At 39.5% G+C, this 17,953-nt stretch overlaps 2 protein-coding genes across 7 annotated transcripts in view; both read right to left on the reverse strand.

Moving 5' to 3' along the window:
* Positions 1-2,169: 2,169 nt before the first annotated feature.
* Positions 2,170-9,076, reverse strand: cldn34a (claudin 34a). The gene is made up of 2 exons (XM_057840761.1): positions 8,958-9,076; positions 2,170-3,292 (listed from the first exon to the last, which is right to left on the reverse strand). The coding sequence occupies exon 2, from the start codon at positions 3,243-3,245 to the stop codon at positions 2,565-2,567; it is 681 nt and encodes a 226-aa protein (XP_057696744.1). The 5' UTR covers positions 3,246-3,292; positions 8,958-9,076; the 3' UTR covers positions 2,170-2,564.
* shroom2a (shroom family member 2a) overlaps positions 8,658-17,953 on the reverse strand; it is a 95,048-nt gene continuing 85,752 nt past the window's right edge. For 5 of the 6 annotated variants that reach the window (XM_057840757.1, XM_057840755.1, XM_057840758.1 and 2 more), the window contains 2 exons: positions 11,038-11,310; positions 8,659-9,266 (listed from right to left, as the gene is read on the reverse strand). In XM_057840757.1, the coding sequence (XP_057696740.1) occupies positions 8,994-9,266; positions 11,038-11,310 (546 nt within the window). In that variant the 3' untranslated portion in view covers positions 8,659-8,993. Of the gene's footprint in view, positions 9,267-11,037; positions 11,311-17,953 lie in introns of all 6 variants that reach the window. The other variant, XM_057840756.1, reaches the window with a different exon arrangement.

The raw sequence follows: 17,953 nt of genomic DNA on the forward strand, positions 1-17,953 counted from the left end.
AAACATGAGCGTGGTGTGCGAGTGGACTGGCTAAAAAAATACAGCTCACAATACCACTCATCGTATTATCCACTACCTGCACAATATATTTAGGTTTTATAGTAGGTTTTGGGCTGTGGAATAATGTATTCTAATGAACAAATCCACCTCAATATACAACCATTTCAAGATATAAACCAGATCTTTGAATGAATTAAATTCGTGTGTTGGGGTACCAATGCGTTATTTTCTCATTTTATATACATTTTATAAACATTATTAAATAAACAAACAGGGAAAACAGTAGGTTTGTTTTTACTGTGGTATGAAAACGTATCTGATTCTTTAGAATTTCTCACATTTATGCATAAACTTACCATCAAATGGGATCTGATCTTTGTCAAAATCCCACAGATGAAAAAACAGTCTGTATTAACTAAAAGCACCCAAACATTTCCAGGTTTTCATACTTTAATGAGGATATTATGCAAACAATGACAGAAGTGGTAACAAATAAGTATTACATTTAATATTTTGTGGCCCTCCCTTTGGCAGCAATAACTTCAACCAGACCTAACCTTCCTGTAGCTGCAGATCAGTCAGGCACATCAATCAGGACTAATCTTGGCCCATTCTTCTCTACAAAAATGCTGTAGTTTAGTCAGATTCCTGGGTCGTCTGGCATGAATTGCTGTCTTTAGGTCATGCCACAGCATCTCAATGGGGTTCAAGTCTGGACTTTGACTTGGCCACTCCAGAACTTGTATTTTGTTCTTCTGAAACCATTCTGAAGTTGATTTACTTCTGTGTTTTGGATCATTGTCTTTTTGCAGCATCCATCCTCTTTTTAGCTTCAACTGTCTGTCAGACGGCCTCAGGTTTTCCTGCAAAACATCCTGATAAACTTTTGAATTTCTTTTAATGATTATAAGGTAGGGCGGTGTAGGGTCGGTTGCCAACGGGCTTACACACACAAGGGATTCACACGATTACTGGGTTCTAGATAACCGAGCTGATTTGTGTACATTCTACCCCTCCCAATCACTTAGCTTGTAGACCCACCGCCCTCCCCTTCTTTCCCTGGTCAACAGGCCCCCCACATGGTGTCAACCGGAAATACATCTAGCTGACTAGAGCAGCAACATATTAATAGTTACTGTAGGCATTCAATGTATTCCTTGTTGTTGTGTTTCTTTTCTTTCTTTTTGTGTGTTTCTTTTCTTCTGTTCCCCCATAACCTCTTTCCTGTTCACTGCCTTGTCATAATAAAGGAGGTATGTTGAGTGATCACAATGGGAGTATGTCGTACTCTCAATGTGAAATATTAAAACTGTTCAGACCAACCGGACACTTAGACTTCCATTCTCTGTGTCAAACAGCTGAACAGGACAGCGTTAAAAAAGATTGCAAGTTGTCCAGGCCCTGAGGCAGCAAAACAGCCCCAAATCATGATGCTCCCTCACGGTGGGGATGAAGTGTTGATGTTGGTGAGCTGTTCCATTTTTCCTCCACACATGACGTTGTGTGTTACTCCCAAACAATTCAACTTTGGTTTCATCAGTCCACAAAATATTTTGCCAAAACTTCTGTGGAGTGTCCAAGTGCCTTTTTGCGAACATTAAACGAGTAACAATATTTTTTTTAGACAGAAGTGGCTTCCTTTGCGGAGTCCTCCCATGAACACCGTTCTTGGCCATAGCTTTACATATAGTTGATGTGTCCACAGAGATATTGGACAGTGCCAATGATTTCTGTAAGTCTTTAGCAGACACTGTAGGGTTCTTTTGTACCTCTCGGAGTATTCTGCGCTGAACTCTTGGCGTCATCTTTGGTGGACGGCCACTCTTTGGGAGAGAAGCAACAGTGTCAAACTCTCTCTATTTGTCGACAACTTCTCTGACTGTCGATTGATGAACATCCAGATTTTTAGAGATGGTTTTGTATCCATTCCCAGCTTTATAAAAATCAACAATCTTCAGACAGCTCTTTTGACCGAGCCGTGATGCACATTAGACAATGCTTCTCATCACGACAATTCTTACCAGGTCTGTTTTTTTATAGTGGGCAGGGCAGCGTTAAACCACTCATCAGTGATTGGGCACACACCTGACTTAAATTGTTTGCGAAAAATTGGTTTCAATTGCTCAAGTCTCCTTAGACAGAAGGTTCACTTACTTACCCCCCCCCCCTTCTGTCATTGTTTGAATGCTATCCTCATTAAAATATGAACACCTATAAATGTTTGGGTGGTGTTAGTTAAAACAGATGCTGTTTTTACATCTGTGTGATTTTGACAAAGATCAGATCACATTTGATGGTGATTTAATGTAGAAATGTGAGGAATTCCAAAAGGTTCAGATAATTTTTCATACCACTATTTTAGTTTTAAAAATCTTATCTGTTGAAATTTTTTATGAATTGTATTTTATTGAGAATCCTGAAGTCCAACTGCATGATTTACTTTCACTGTGACATGGTGAGCCGGAACCTGGCCCCGGGCCTTAATTTTGACAACTTTGACTTACAGTATGAGCCAACTTCCTAGTTCATATCCACTATCCTGATATGTTGATTCCCATAATAAATCATTGAAAAGCTGGATTATCCCTTCCTTGCTTGTCCTCTGATTCCTCAGGTTTGAGTGTTCTCCAAACATGACGGTGGGCGAGAAACAGCAACCCGCTGATGACCATCAAAATGGCAGCCGTGAAGCCCACCCCGATGCCCGTGCCCACTTTCTGGCTGGCGGGGATGGCGGGAAGCATGAAACGAGGTGGGAAGGGGACGCTGTTGTTGTTCACCACTGCATTTGTGTTCCACACTAGTGGCACCAACGCAAGCACACCTGTGACGATGTAGAGCGCCCCCGCCAGGATGAAAACCGCACGCAATCTTCGGCGAACCTCCATGGAGAAATACACCCGCCTCACTGCTTCCACTGCGGTGGCGTTGGCGGCCAAACCGCCCACTGTTGCTAGCATCATTAAAACTTGCGCCACTTGGATTTCCACTGGGACAAAACTATCCGAGATTCCCATATTTTGGCAGTTCTCCATTTTTGGAAGGGCGTGGCTGTGGAAACACGCCCGCCAGATGCCTACCCACGCCACACCTGAGGTGATGATGGCGGTGTAGTTTTCGTGATGGATATACCACAGGCGCCATTCGTCCATGCCCGTCGCCGCCATAGTGAGAATCCACGCTAAGCAGCCGGACAGCAGGCCCGCAAACTGCAAGTGGCCCGTGTGCGCCAGGAACATCATCATGAGGGAAGGTCAAAGGTCAGTATTTCTCCTGATTTGCCATGGGACAGCTGAAATTGGTAATACATATTTCCATTAATGAAAAATACATGCAGTGGGGCAAATAAGTATTTAGTCAACCACCAATTGTGCAAGTTCTCCAATTTGAAAATATTAGAGAGGCTTGTAATTTTCAACATGGGTAAACCTCAACCATTAGAGACAGAATGTGGAAAAACAAACAAACAGAAAATCACATTGTTTGATTTTTAAAGAATTTATTTGCAAATCATGGTGCAAAATAACTATTTGGTCAATACCAAAAGTTCATCTCAATACTTTCTTATGTACCTTTTGTTGGCAATAACGGAGGCCAAACGTTTTCTGTAACTCTTCACAAGCTTTTCACACACTGTTGCTGGTATTTTGGCCCATTCCTCCATGCAGATCTCCTCTAGAGCAGTGATGTTTTGGGGCTGTCAGACTTTCAACTCCCTCCACAGATTTTCTATGGGGTTGAGATCTGGAGACTGGCTCGGCCACTCCAGGACCTTGAAATGCTTCTTACGAAGCCACTCCTTTGTTGCCCTGGCTGTGTGTTTGGGATCATTGTCATGCTGAAAGACCCAGCCACGTCTCATCTTCAATGCCCTTGCAGTTGGAAGGAGATTTTCACTCAAAATCTCTCGATACATGGCCCCATTCATTCTTTCCTTTATACAGATCAGTCGTCCTGGTCCCTTTGCAGAAAAACAGCCCCAAAGCATGATGTTTCCACCCCCATGCTTCACAGTGGGTATGGTGTTCTTCGGATGCAATTCAGCATTCTTTCGCCTTCAAACACGAGAACCTGTGTTTCTACCAAAAAGTTCTATTTTGGTTTCATCTGACCATAACACATTTTCCCTGTCCTCTTCTGGATCATCCAAATGCTCTTTAGCGAACCGCAGACAGGCCTGGACTTGCCTGGCACGGCCAGACTGTTCTCCCTGTGTTTTTCAAACATTGAGAATAGTCTGGGACCCAGCCCATTAACGGCCTCTCGAGCAAGGGCCTGGACTTGCCTGGCACGGCCAGACTGTTCTGTGTTTTTCAAACATTGAGAATAGTCTGGGACCCAGCCCCTTAACGGCTTCTCGAGCAAGTACAAAATCAATCGACAAATCAGATTCGTTTATTTGCGTGACGTGTTCTTAACGAGCAACGTCACTCTTCCGCATCGGAAGTCGTCTCCACAACAACACAGATGGTGAACAGGAGAGCCGGGAATATGTTCCAATCCACGGTAAAATCAGTTTTAAATTACCAAAAACACATCAACACAAGTCATTGACAACAGTTTGTCTCGCACTAGCCATGTTGAATAAACTCCGCTATCCTCGTATGTTTAATTCCGCGCGCAAGTCCCTCGTCCCGCCCGTCGCTGATTGGTCCACTCCGCTGTCTGTTTGCTGTGGCTTGCTCCGCCCTGGAAATTTTATCCGCTTAATGGTGGCGAGACTCAATAGCTGGAACAGCGGTGAGTCTGGAGTACCAGGCTAGGCCTGGATGTGTACTGGCTTCAGCAGGGGGACATGTCTGGCAGTGCAGGATTTGAGTCCCTGGTGGTGCATTGTGTTACTGGTAGTAGCCTTTGTTACTGTGGTCCCAGCTCTCTGTAGGTCATTCACTAGGTCCCCCCGTGTGGTTCTGGGATTTTTGCTCACCGTTCTTGTTATCATTTTGACACCACGAGGTGAGATTTTGCATGGAGCCCCAGATCGAGGGAGATTATCAGTGGTCTTGTAGGTCTTCCATTTTCTAGTAATTGCTCCCACAGTTGATTTCTTTACACCAAGCGTTTTACCTCTTGCAGATTCAGTCTTCCCAGCCTGGTGCGGGTCTACAGTTTTGTCTCTGGTGTCCTTCGACAGCTCTTTGGTCTTGGCCATAGTGGAGTTTGGAGTGTGACTGACTGAAGTTGTGGACAGGTGTCTTTTATACCGATAATGAGTTGAAACAGGTGCCATTAATACAGGTAACGAGTGGAGAGAAGTTAGACCTCTTTGACAGCCAGAAATCTTGCTTGTTTGTAGGTAACCAAATACTTATTTTCCACCACGATTTGCAAATAAATTCTTTAAAAATCAAACAATGTGATTTTCTGTCCCCCCCCCCCCACATTCTGTCTCTCGTGGTTGAGGTTTACCCATGTTGACAATTACAGTCCTCTCTAATCTTTTCAAGTAGGAAAACTTGCACAATTGGGGGTTGACTAAATACTTATTTGCCCCACTGTAAATGTGCAAGTCATAACTCATTCACTTCCTTTAACATTTTCATCCTTCTGCTGTGAATTTAGTTCATCACTAGTAGATGTCCAATCCGTTTGAAGTGGGAGGGATGGCACAGCGAATGAAAGAATGTCGCTCAATGGCAACCAATGAGTTTAATTTTGTGCAGTGGCGGTTTTAGGGGTGGGTCCTCAGGGGTACTAGCCCCACCTCTAATTTGAATGGCCCCTGATGTCCTCTTTAAATAGTACTGAAATTAAACAGACCGACAACCTGCCTACAGTTCTCATGGCTTCAATGGCATTTTACGAATCAATAAATGAAATAAATGCATCAATACTAACATTACTTTCACTCACAGTTCTACAGAAACGTAACAAATTTAAGTCGATTGTTATTCCCATTCAGCTGAGCAAGTTTCCAGACCAGGATGACTTGATGAATGGGGAGGATAAGATGGGAAAAGGGGGTCGACATGTTGTCTCCAACACGGTCACACGCATTAAAATGAGGGGGGAAAAACCTTGTCAAGGTTGATACTTTTTGTCATTTGAAAAGATGTAACTTATTAAACAGGCAAAAGTGCTTGAATACGTCAGCCTCTTTAGCAGCAGCCCAACCCAGATGATACATCAACATACTCATGGCAAAAAGGAATATTTACCTGCACAAATGTTCCATCTAGTGAAAATTCCCAAATGTCGACGTTCAGATGACAGTGAGCGCATGTTGCGACTGTAAAAGACGTTGTTGGAACTGTTACATTATCAGCAGCCCGGCAGGGCTTGGCTGAGTTAATGAGTGACAATCGTTAGATCTCGAACTCGTGGCCCGGGGGCCAGATTCATCATTTTGTGTGGTCTAAGATTCATCATTTTGTGTGGTCCAAAAAAGCAACACATGTGCATGAACTTCATGATTCTTGCGGAAATAACATTGAAATATATTTTTAAAGTTTTCAAAGAAAGATTGAGGGTAACAGAAATCTAAGAATATTTATGGGGTTTTCCCTTTTTTATTTAGATAAAAATAAAGACAAAATAAATTTACCCATTTTGAATTAAAAATATGTAAAAACAACTATAAAATAGCAAAATAAACACAATTTAGAGGCCTTTTGTTTAATTGAAAAAATTCATTTAAAAAATTAAAAAAATATATATAAAAGGTTAAAAGACGGTTAGCTTTTTTACCTGATTTTTAATTTAGTTTCCCCCCCTTTTTTCTTAAATGAAAATGTATTTATATTTTTATTTAGTAATTAAAAACATTTTTTATTAAAAAGTACAATTTTAAAAAAAAATATTATATATATTTACTGTATTTACAATTTCCCCTTTAAAAAGAAAAAAAAAAAAAGCAAAATACAAAAAAAAAAAAAAAAAAAAAAAAAGAAATTTGTTAGCTTTTTCCCTTTTTGGATTTGTAATTTACAAAAAAAAATTAAAAATATATTTTCTCCCCTTTTTTGTTTCTCTATTAAAAAGTACAAATGAAAAATGGATATTTTTTTCTAAAAATGCTTTTTAAATAATAAAAAAACACATCTAATCGAGAACAGTCTCCTCTTTAAAAAAATAATTCAAATGCAAAATGGATTTTTTTTTTTTTAGAAAATTGTTAGCTTTTTTCCCTTTTATTTTGTAATTTACATAAAAATATATATTTTCCACCTTTGTCTTTTTGTTGGAATTGTAAATTAAAATGTACAAATGTGGAATGGATATTTCTTTCCCAAAATGTATTTTTTTCATTGAAAAAAAAAAAAAACACACAAAAATCTAATTAAAGAATATTTACCGACCCCCTTTTTAACAATTCTTAAAAATGTAAAAAAAAAAAAAAAAAAAAAAAAAAAAAAAAAAAAATGGATTTCTCATTTTTGTAAAAACAAAAAGCAATTAAATAAAAAAAAAAAGAATATTTTCTTTCCTTTTTGTTTTTCAAGTAAAAATAAAACATAAATCTAAAACTGAAAAATAAATAGGACAATATTTTGCTATTAAGAAGCTAAAAAAAAGAGGATTTGGAGCATTTTTGTGTCAACAATGTTACTAATCAAGTCATCAACTATTAAAACAGATGGCGATTAATCATGGCGGCCGTAGCTGGCAGACATAATGGCTCTCCAAAGAAAACCAAAACGGCGATGAAATGAAAAAAATGAAAACATACAACACAATCTGAAAAAAATAAAGAAACCAAAACTTTTTTTCGACACTTGGATTTATTTTCAAGAGGGTCAGGATTGCTACGCGGCCTGCCATGCAATTCTAAAAAAAGAACAAAAAAATCACAAACTGTTATGAAAAGCCACAAATGTTCATAATATAGAACAATAAACACTTCTTTAATGCAGCACGGCCTTTTGCGGACGTTGGCGTCGGTAAGCACTCGTCGCTGAATGTCGAGTGCGTCTCCAAGTGCTCTCAAAAATGTCAACAACAGGGGTGAGAGTGGGGGGAAGGGTTCGACGGCGTTTTGCTTCAAGGCCACTGACTGAAATATGAAAATCAATCTGAAATGTGGCGTGAAAAGATGATAAATAGTGGTCAGGTGGCGCAAAAAAGTCAGGTTGTCTCTTGCAGTGACGGTCCGAAAGCTACAATAAATTACTAGAGGAAAAAAAAAAAAAAAAAGAATATCGAAAAAAAAAATATATATATATACAGTGAACCTGTGTAGTGTTAAACTACTTGATGCCTGAATTTAAATTTAAAAAATATACAGAAAAATATCATTGGGGTAATGTATAATAATAATAAAAAAATGATACAGAAAATTGGAAAATCCTAAATTAAGAAGTCAAGATTTTAAAAATAGTTAAAAATAGAAGAAAATATAGAAAATTCATTAAAAATAAAAAATAATTTGAATAAGAGAAGAATTAAATTAAAGAAGATACTTTTTGGGGCGCATAATATAAAGGAGGAATTCATTAATAAATTTCTTTAAACTTTTTTATTTTTGAAATTATTATTTATTATAATGTTTTAAATTTCTAATTATATATTTTTATTGGTTATATTTACTTAAAAAAAAAATTCATCTTATGTTCTTTTTAATTTAGGATTTTTCTCATTTTAGTTGAATTTTACTATTCAATTTTGTATGTTTGGTATTTTTAATAATTCCATTATATATATATATATATATATATATATATATATATATATATATATATATATATATATATATATTTATTATTTTTTAAATGTAAATTCAGGCATCAATGGGTTAAATTCCATCAATGACGAAAGACGTCTAATTTATTTGAACTAGGAGAGTTCAAAATTATTGGACGTCTATCGCTGTCAATGGCAGCCAATAAGTTAAGGTCACTCATATTTAACCTCACAAGTAAATGCTGGAGTCTGGAATGTATCCACAAGGTTCACTGTACTCAACATAGGTGCTGGAAAAAATGCAGCATCTTTCTTAAGAGTGAATTCCGCTGAAATACCTAAGTCTGCAGCGCCCCCCGGTGGCCGCTAGCACGTCAAAGGGCCAAGCGTTGCTCGATAGGCAGGCTGTCCAGCAGGCACTTGAGCTGCTCTTCGCCCAGTTTGATTTTGTCCTCCAGCTTGCGCTGCTCGATGATGAGCGCCGACTTCATCTTGACAAAGTGCTCGTAGTCGGCCATGCCGTCCTCGGGCAGGTAGCTCGCCAGGATGTCGTAGACGGCCCGCTCCCGACGGTCCAGGTTGTCCTTCAGCTCCTTGGCGTCTTCGTGCTGGCGGATGAGGAGCTTGCGCTTCTCTGTTAGCGTGCGCTGAAGGTAAAACAAGGGGGAAAGAATGTGTAAGAAGATCTATTTGATTCTTTAGTGTTGTTTTTGGCAGGTACTTTTTAGTCATTACCTCTGCCAGTAGGCGAAACCTGCATGGGTTATGAAATTCGGTTCCGTATGTCTGGATGTTTGTGTTCAAGATAATCCCTATATCCGTTCATGAGTTATTAACAATCTGGCAGGATGTTTGTAATATGAAATGGAAGAGGTGATTAAATCTTAGTGTAATGAGGTCAAAGGTCACAGGGCCACAATTGAATTATGTTTGTGTTCATGATGACAGAGAGGTATTTAAATCTTTGGGTCATGAGGTCATAGGTCACATACAGTAGACATACAGTATGTGTTCATGATAACTCGAACGAATTTATGGATTATTACCAATATGGCAGGATATGTTGGTAAAATGAAAGGTGATTAAATTTTGTTTAATGAGGTCAAAGGTCACAGGGCCAAAATTGAATTGTTTTTTTCTTCAAGATAACGCACGGACGGATATTATCATCAATCTGGCAGGGTGAGAAAAGTATTTAAAATTTTGGGCCAGGAGGTCATAGGTCACAGTGCTCCGACATACAGTGTATGTTCACGATAACTCAAGAACGGTTATAGGTAGGGTTGTTCCGATCATGTTTTTTTTTTGCTCCCGATCTGATCACGATTGTTTTAGTTTGAGTATCTGCCGATCCCGATATTTTCCCGATCCGATTGCTTTTTTTTTTGCTCCCTATTCAATTCCAATCATTCACGATAATTTTTCCCGATCATATACATTTTGGCAATGCATTAAGAAAAAAATGAATAAAACTCGGACGAATACATACATTCAACATACAGTACATAAGTACTGTATTTGTTTATTATGACAATAAATCCTCAAGATGGCATTTACATTATTAACATTCTTTCTGTGAGAGGGATCCACGGATAGAAAGACTTGCGACTTTGTATATTGTGACTAAATATTGCCATCTAGTGTATTTGTTGAGCTTTCAGTAAGTGATAATGTAGCCATGCCCAAATGCATGATGGGAAGTGGAACCATGACTGTGCGTAGTGCTACCAATTGATATATCTTCTCTGCGTTGGGAAATAACATAAGGCGTAAAGAAAAAAATCAATTGCAACCTTGCTTCCCCACATTGCTTCCCATGACATTTCTAATCGTAGGGAGAGGGATTGTAAAGCTTTAGCCAATTAAAAAAAGGCTCCAAAGGCTGACAAAATTCACTTTACTCATTTTACGCTTCCTTTTATCTTTCTATATAGGTAAAACGGCGCCATTACAGATTGAGCGCGACGATGCGTGAGTGGGTCGCGCAGCGCAAGCATTAATTGCGTTAAATATTTTAACGTGATACATTTAAAAAAAATTAAATGCCGCCGTTATCGGGATAAATTTGATAACCCTACCTTAAGCCTAAACTAAAGACTCTGGATGAGTGTAACATATTATGTCTGTAACGTTAAATACAATTAGAAAAAGATTTAATTAAAAAATATATTCATTCAACCATATATAAGTATTAAAAAAAAGGCATAGCCGATATTTTTTTGCCGATTCCAATACTTTGAAAATGACGTGATATCGGACATCTCTACTTATAAGTGTTGTTTTCGTCATCCAAGACACGTGTTTAGCTCGTTATTGTTATGTCATTGTCATGAATAAAAAGGTTGTTCAACAAAATATTTCATTTATCATCATCGTTAATGGCAACACACGATTGTGTTTTTTTTTCTGTGCACTTACTCTCTCTTCTGGTGTGGCTTCCTCGTCCAAACTGTTGAGGGCGTTCTCCACTCGGGCCAGGCGACCCGATAACGACAGAAGAAGGCTCACGACTTTGTCCAGGTCGCCTACGAACATCCGAAATTTGTCCAGCTCGTTGGGCTTGCACACCTGCTGGACGCGCGCCTCCACCTCATCTCCCAGCGCGTTGTTGTCGAGCACGTCCTCCTGTAGGCTTTGGCGGGCTTCGCGCAGAACCTGCAGCTTTTTGCTCAGGCTGTCCATCAGCTCTTGCTGCAAAACATAAAATGTTGAAGGTTAAATGAAAACCAAAACGAGGAATGCAATCTGGCCCAAAAAAGTACAATAAATCTTTCTAATATCGACGATCGCTGTTGGCTTTTTTTTTGTTGATTTTTTTTTAACCAAAAATTAAGCAACCATGGAGAAAAACTTTTTATTCACATATGAAGTTTAAAATTAGCAGCACTGGATTTTTCTTTTCTTGCAAACATTGCACAGCGTCACCATTTGAAAAAGCATACCAAAATGAATAAACATAATAAAAGGAATAAAATTCATTTAGAAATGTGTAAATATACACTACCGTTCAAAAGTTTAGGGTCGCTTAGACCCCAAACTTTTGAACCGTAGTGTACATAATGAAATGATACATAATGAAAAATCCAAAAGTTTGGGGTCGCTTAGACCCCAAAATTTTGAACGGTATTGTATATATTAAAATTAGGCATCAATGCTGGACTATATAAAATGTAATGCCCATATTATGTGCACCTTGGCCACTAGGAGGCAGTGTGACGCTTTGCAGGGGAATACAGTAAATAGTGACAGTAAATTGTAGTAATAGACCTTCCCATAATGCTTTGTTGATATAGCTTAATATTGCCAGCATACTGACAGTACCAGAGTTGTAGGAGAAAACCTGATAAAACTTTGGTGATATCGCTTATTTTAGGCAGCGTACAGTGAGGACGCCTTTGGTAGGAACATTCCGGAAGTGTTGCTGCAAATATTCATTGTTTAGAGGGTTAAATACTGCCACACGATGCAAAGTTTTGCTAATTTTAAATAGTACGTTAACAATAAGCTAACAGGTTATGGGCAACAAAGGAATGCAAAGTGTGTTTTGCATTTTAACACAGTTGTTTGTTTAGTTTTACAGTTTACCTCAACTGTAGTGTACCGTATATTTCTATAAGGTAATACCTGAGTATACAGTGGGGCAAATAAGTATTTAGTCAACCACCAATTGTGCAAGTTCTCCTACTTGAAAAGATAAGAGAGGCCTATAATTGTCAACAGGGGTAAACCTCAACCATGAGAGACAGAATGTGGAAAAAAAAACAGAAAATTACATGGTTTGATTTTTAAAGAATTTATTTCCAAATTAGAGTGGAAAATAAGTATTTGGCCACCTACAAACAAGCAAGATTTCTGGCTGTCAAAGAGGTCTAACTTCTTCTAACGAGGTCTAACGAGGCTCCACTCGTTACCTGTATTAATGGCACCGGTTTTAACTCATTATCAACATAAAAGACACCTGTCCACAACCTCAGTCAGTCACACTCCAAACTCCACTATGGCCAAGACCAAAGAGCTGTCGAAGGACACCAGAGACGAAATTGTAGACCTGCACCAGGCTGGGAAAACAATCTGCAATAGGTAAAACGCTTAGTGTAAAGAAATCAACTGTGGGAGCAGTTATTAGAAAATGGAAGACATACAAGACCACTGTTAAGCCTGAGTTATACTCCCGCATTGCGGTGACGGCGTAGCGACTACGGCGTCATTCGACATTCGATAGTTCTGCGGTGAGGGAACGCGTTGCTCTGTAATTCACCGCCAAGCCACTAGAGGGATGTGGCGTTATGTTTGTACGGTTTTGGGGCATGCTTGTTTACTTCCGCTAGTCGGAGAAAAATAAACAATGCAAGATGGAACTCTTGAAAGTAAATATTCTGCTCATCAACACTGAATAAATATTGAACATACAAATGTTGAGGGGCAGGCGACGCAGAAGACGGTTTCGAGGCGGTCTGGCCGACTTTTGATGCCGCACAGAGTTTTAGACTCAGGTGGAGAGAGCTAGCTGTGGCGGCTAGCTTCAAACTGGCGTCGAGCACTGCGTTCAAGGTCTGCAAAGCCCTCCAGCCCGATTTGTTTGCCGTGTCCTACAACCAGCCAGTGGGAAGCCATAGCAGATTTCTGGCATCTAGGGAACTTCCCAAACTGCGTTGGGAGGCTTGATTTTAAGGTTATCATAAAAAGCACCGAGGCACTCTCAATCAGTGATGATGTATCGTGTGTGTGAACTGTCTGTTATTGAAAATTAAAGATCAAAACAACTCTTGACACCAAATCTGTGCTTTATTCTTTATATACTTGAAGTGTGACACGTAAATAAGTCACAGACTCACAGCAAACATATGTACACAGTAAATGATGAAGTGCACCAACCGAAAATACGACATAAAGTGATAAAAAGTTGGCAGTTTTTGGCCGACTGGGTCACCGCTTCGTGTGGCCACTCGATTCCGACCACCCACGTCTTCGGTGGTTCTTCCATTTATTTATTTTTTCGATCGCCGACCTTGCCATTTGGCAATCACAATAATAATTTCTTGACGAGACTTGCTCTTCGATGATACTCCCGTCGGCTTGGTCCATTTTTGAGTGTAGAAAACAATGTTTGATTCTATTGTACAATGGCGGTGTTTTCGCGGTAAACCGGAAACAACAGTCTGAGCGGACCAATCACAGTCCGTTTTCGCTACGTCATATGCGTCTACGCGACGCGAAGGTTACAAAAATCGAGAGGTGCGCGTCAGGCTACGGCGTAGGGTCGTAACTCGATTCTTCCTTGACGGCGTAGGTCTGACGCGGAAGTATAACTCAGGCTTTAATCTCCCTCCATCTGGGGCTCCATGCAAGATCTCACCACGTGGCCTCAAAATGATAAGAAGAACGGTGAATAAAAATCCCAGAAGCACACAGGGGGACCTAGAGAATGACCTACAGAGAGCTGGGACCACAGTAACAAAGGCTACTATCAGTAACACAATGCAGCGCCAGGGACTCAAATCTTGCACTGCCAGACGTGTCCCCCTGCTGAAGAAAGTACATGTCCAGGCCCGTCTGCGGTTTGCTGGAGAGCATTTGGATGATCCAGAAGAGGACTGGGAGAAAGTGTTATGGTCAGATGAAATCAAAACAGAACTTTTTGGTAGAAACACACATTCTCGTTTTTGGAGGAGAATGAATACTGAATTGCATCCGAAGAACACCATACCCACTGTGAAGCATGGGGGTGGAAACATCATGCTTTGGGGCTGTTTTTCTGCAAAGGGACCAGGACGACAGATCTGTGTAAAGGAAAGAATGAATGGGGCCATGTATCGAGAGATTTTGAGTGAAAATCTCCTTCCATCAGCAAGGGCATTGAAGATGAGACGTGGCTGGGTCTTTCAGCATGACAATGATGCCAAACACACAGCCAGGGCAACAAAGGAGTGGCTTCGTAAAAAGCATTTCAAGGTCCTGGAGTGGCCTAGCCAGTCTCCAGATCTCAATTCCATAGGAAATCTGTGGAGGGAGTTGAAAGTCCGTGTTGCCCAACGACAGCCCCGAAACATCACTGCTCTAGAGGAGATCTGCATGGAGGAATGGGCCAAAATACCAGCAACAGTGTGTGAAAAGCTTGTGAAGAGTTACAGAAAACGTTTGGCCTCCGTTATTGCCAACAAAGGGTACATAAAGTATTGAGATGAACTTTTGGTGTTGACCAGATACTTATTTTCCACCATGATTTTCAAATAAATTCCTTAAGAATCAAACAATGTAATTTTCTGTTTTTTTTCCCCCACATTCTGTCTCTCATGGTTGAGGTTTACCCATGTTGACAATAACAGGCCTCTCTAATATTTTCAAGTGGGAGAACTTGCACAATTAGTGGTTGACTAATTGTGCCCCACTGTAAGTCGCACCAGCAAATAATGCGCAATGAAGAGGAAAAAACACATCACTCGTCCCATTTTTGGGATAAATATATTTGATAAAATCCAACGCCAAGAACAGACATGTAATCTTGAAAGGCAATTTGAAATGAAAAACAGAACAACAGGCTGAATCAGGCTACATTCAGACCGCAGCGTCTCAATGCACCAATCTGATTTTTTTGTGTTTTTCCGACTTGAGTGAGGCATTTACTTGACGGTGTGAATGGCATGATGCATTGTCATCTTGGAAAATGATTTCATTATCCCCAAACATATTTTCAATTGAAGGGATAAGAAAGCCGTCTAAAATTTCATTGTAAACTTGTGCATTTATTGAAGATTTAACCACAACCATCTCCCCAGTGCCTTTGCCTGACATGCAGCCCCACATATCATCAAGAACTGAGGGGAATTTTGATGTTTTCTTCAGGCAGTCATCTTTGTCAATCTCACTGGAATGGCACCAAACAAAAGTTCCAGCGTCATCACCTTGTCCAATGCAGATTCTTGACTCATCGCTGAAAATAACCTTCATCCAGTCATTCACAGTCCATGATCGCCTCTCCTTAGCCCATTGCAGTCTTGTTCTTTTTTGTTTAAGTGTCAATGATGGTTTCCTTTTAGCTTTCCTGTATGAAAATCCCATTTCCTGTAGGCGATTTTGCACAGTTCTGTCACATACCTTTACTCCAGCTTCCTCCCATTTCTTCTTCATTTGTCTTGTTGTACATCTTCTGTTTTCAAGAGATATGGCCTTTCGTTGTTTGTCATGACTTTTGGATGTCTTCCTCAGTCTACCAGTACACTTAACTTAAACAACCTTGCCATGCTGTTTGTACTTGGTCCAGATTTTTGATACAGCTGACTGTTAACAGCCCACATCTTTGGCAACCTTACATGTAGCGTTACCTTCTTCAAGAAGTTTGATAACCCTCTCCTTTGTCTCAAGAGACATCTCTCTTGTTGGAGCCATGATTCTTGTGAATCCACTTGGTCCAGCAGCCCTCCAAGGTGTGCTAACTGCACTGTTTTTAACTGCTGACTAACGAGCAGATCTAATCTGAGGCGGGGGCCGAATTAAAGAAATGAAATTGACTGGATGTGTCTGTATTTTCAACTCAAAATGGAGTTATTCCATATTTTTTTCTTCAGAATGGAGTGATTCTATATTTATTTCCCTGCACTTGCTCTATAAAAGTAACATTTACTGACCACCACCATGATTTTTATTCATTTCTTTTAGTGTTTCTGAATGCCAAGGAGTTGCACTCTTGAACTAATTCATTATTTTTTCAAACTTTTTATCTGAGTTTGTTCTATATAATAAATTGTCTGAGTGAGTGCTCGTCCGAGACTGGTTATTCCATACTTTTTGCTAGGGGTTGTAGTAATACTTGAATGGGCTCAATGGACAAAGGCAGTCTGGACGGGCACAAAAAAAAAAAAAAAAATCGACCTGCAGGATGAACCTAGACTAAGTGTACGGTATAATAACGTTACATGACGCATAAACAACGAACTCTAAACTTTCTTTCTGCTGCTTGACTGTTTTCGGCTGCATATTTCTCTTTAGGATATGATTTTCTTTTCGGTGCCATTTTGTTCACCCCTTCTCAGTTGTTTTTATGAGTTACCGCCAATGTTTAAACATAGGCCTTGAGCGCCCTCTTGCAGTTTAGTGTAGAAATAACATGTGAAATAATATAACTAGGGTTGGGAATCTCTGGCATGAAGCCGATTCGATATGTATCTAGATACACAGGTTACGATTCGATTAAAAAAACGATACATTTTCAAAGCCATAAGCGATTCGATACGATTCGATACAGTGTAGGAACGATACGGTTTGATAGAGTGAAAACGATACGATAGTAAATATTTGTTGTGTGTGTTTGTACAGTATTTTAAATATATAAAAAGACCACATTTCTAATATAGCAAAATTGAACAACAAAATTTCATACCAATGTTAAGTTTTATTTTTTTATGGGGGAAAAAAAAAAAAGGCTTACTATATGACCGTCATTTTGTTGGATGGGATTGATAATAAAATAGAACTCCAGTGACAGACAACAATAAAGTGCAGTAATTCAATTACTGTATTTCCTGGTGTTTTTAACTCAAGAGGTAAGCAATTTAAGTGCAAACTTTCAACGTAAACATCTTACAAACAAAAAAATATTAATTACAGTGGGGAGAACAAGTATTTGATACACTGCCAATGGGTTTTCCTTGATACACTGCCAATGGGTTTTCCTATTGGCAGTGTATCAAATACTTGTTCTTCCCACTGTATATGCAGCAGCTCTAGAAAAAAAAGAATTAAACCTGCTAGTGTTATCATAAATAAATAATAAATTATGCTTTACGACTCATATAATTGGGGGAACAAAAACATGGCATTTTAGACAGGTCAATAATCATTACTTTAACCTAACACACAGCAAAGTCATTCACTTATGCCTGTGCTTCCTCATTTTTCATTCCTCATCAGTGTCCATATCTTTTTTGAAGGGTAGATTTTTCTTGAGGAAAATCAACTAATCCACATGTTCATGTTTAAGTAGACTGCGTTTCGTGGAAACAATATGCCGCCTTTTCCACCATTGTAGTGGGTTATTTTTCAGGGTTAAAAACTCACGATCTCTGTACCGCTCCACACTTCACACTAGCTCTGTCCCATGCAAACAGATCAGGCTGCCTTCATCACTTCAAAGTCCGACTTTTGTTTTCCTGGGTGCGTTGAAAATCAATCGCTGCACGTCGCTGGCGTCGGTGATCACACTGTCCATTGTTTTAGCATGTTGCTTCGTTGCCGATTCTAGTTTCGTTTTGGGCTGTGAAGAAAATGCTACGGAGCGTGCATTACAGTGGTTTCGTTAGCTCTCGCGTTGTTATAACACGCCCGTGACGATCGGGTA

Source organism: Corythoichthys intestinalis, chromosome 7 (assembly GCF_030265065.1).
Source record: "Corythoichthys intestinalis isolate RoL2023-P3 chromosome 7, ASM3026506v1, whole genome shotgun sequence".
NCBI lineage: Eukaryota > Metazoa > Chordata > Actinopteri > Syngnathiformes > Syngnathidae > Corythoichthys > Corythoichthys intestinalis.

Excerpts from the sequence above, each read along its gene's own strand:
- cldn34a (XM_057840761.1), bottom strand. The coding sequence starts at position 3,245 with ATGATGATGTTCCTGGCGCACACGGGCCACTTGCAGTTTGCGGGCCTG.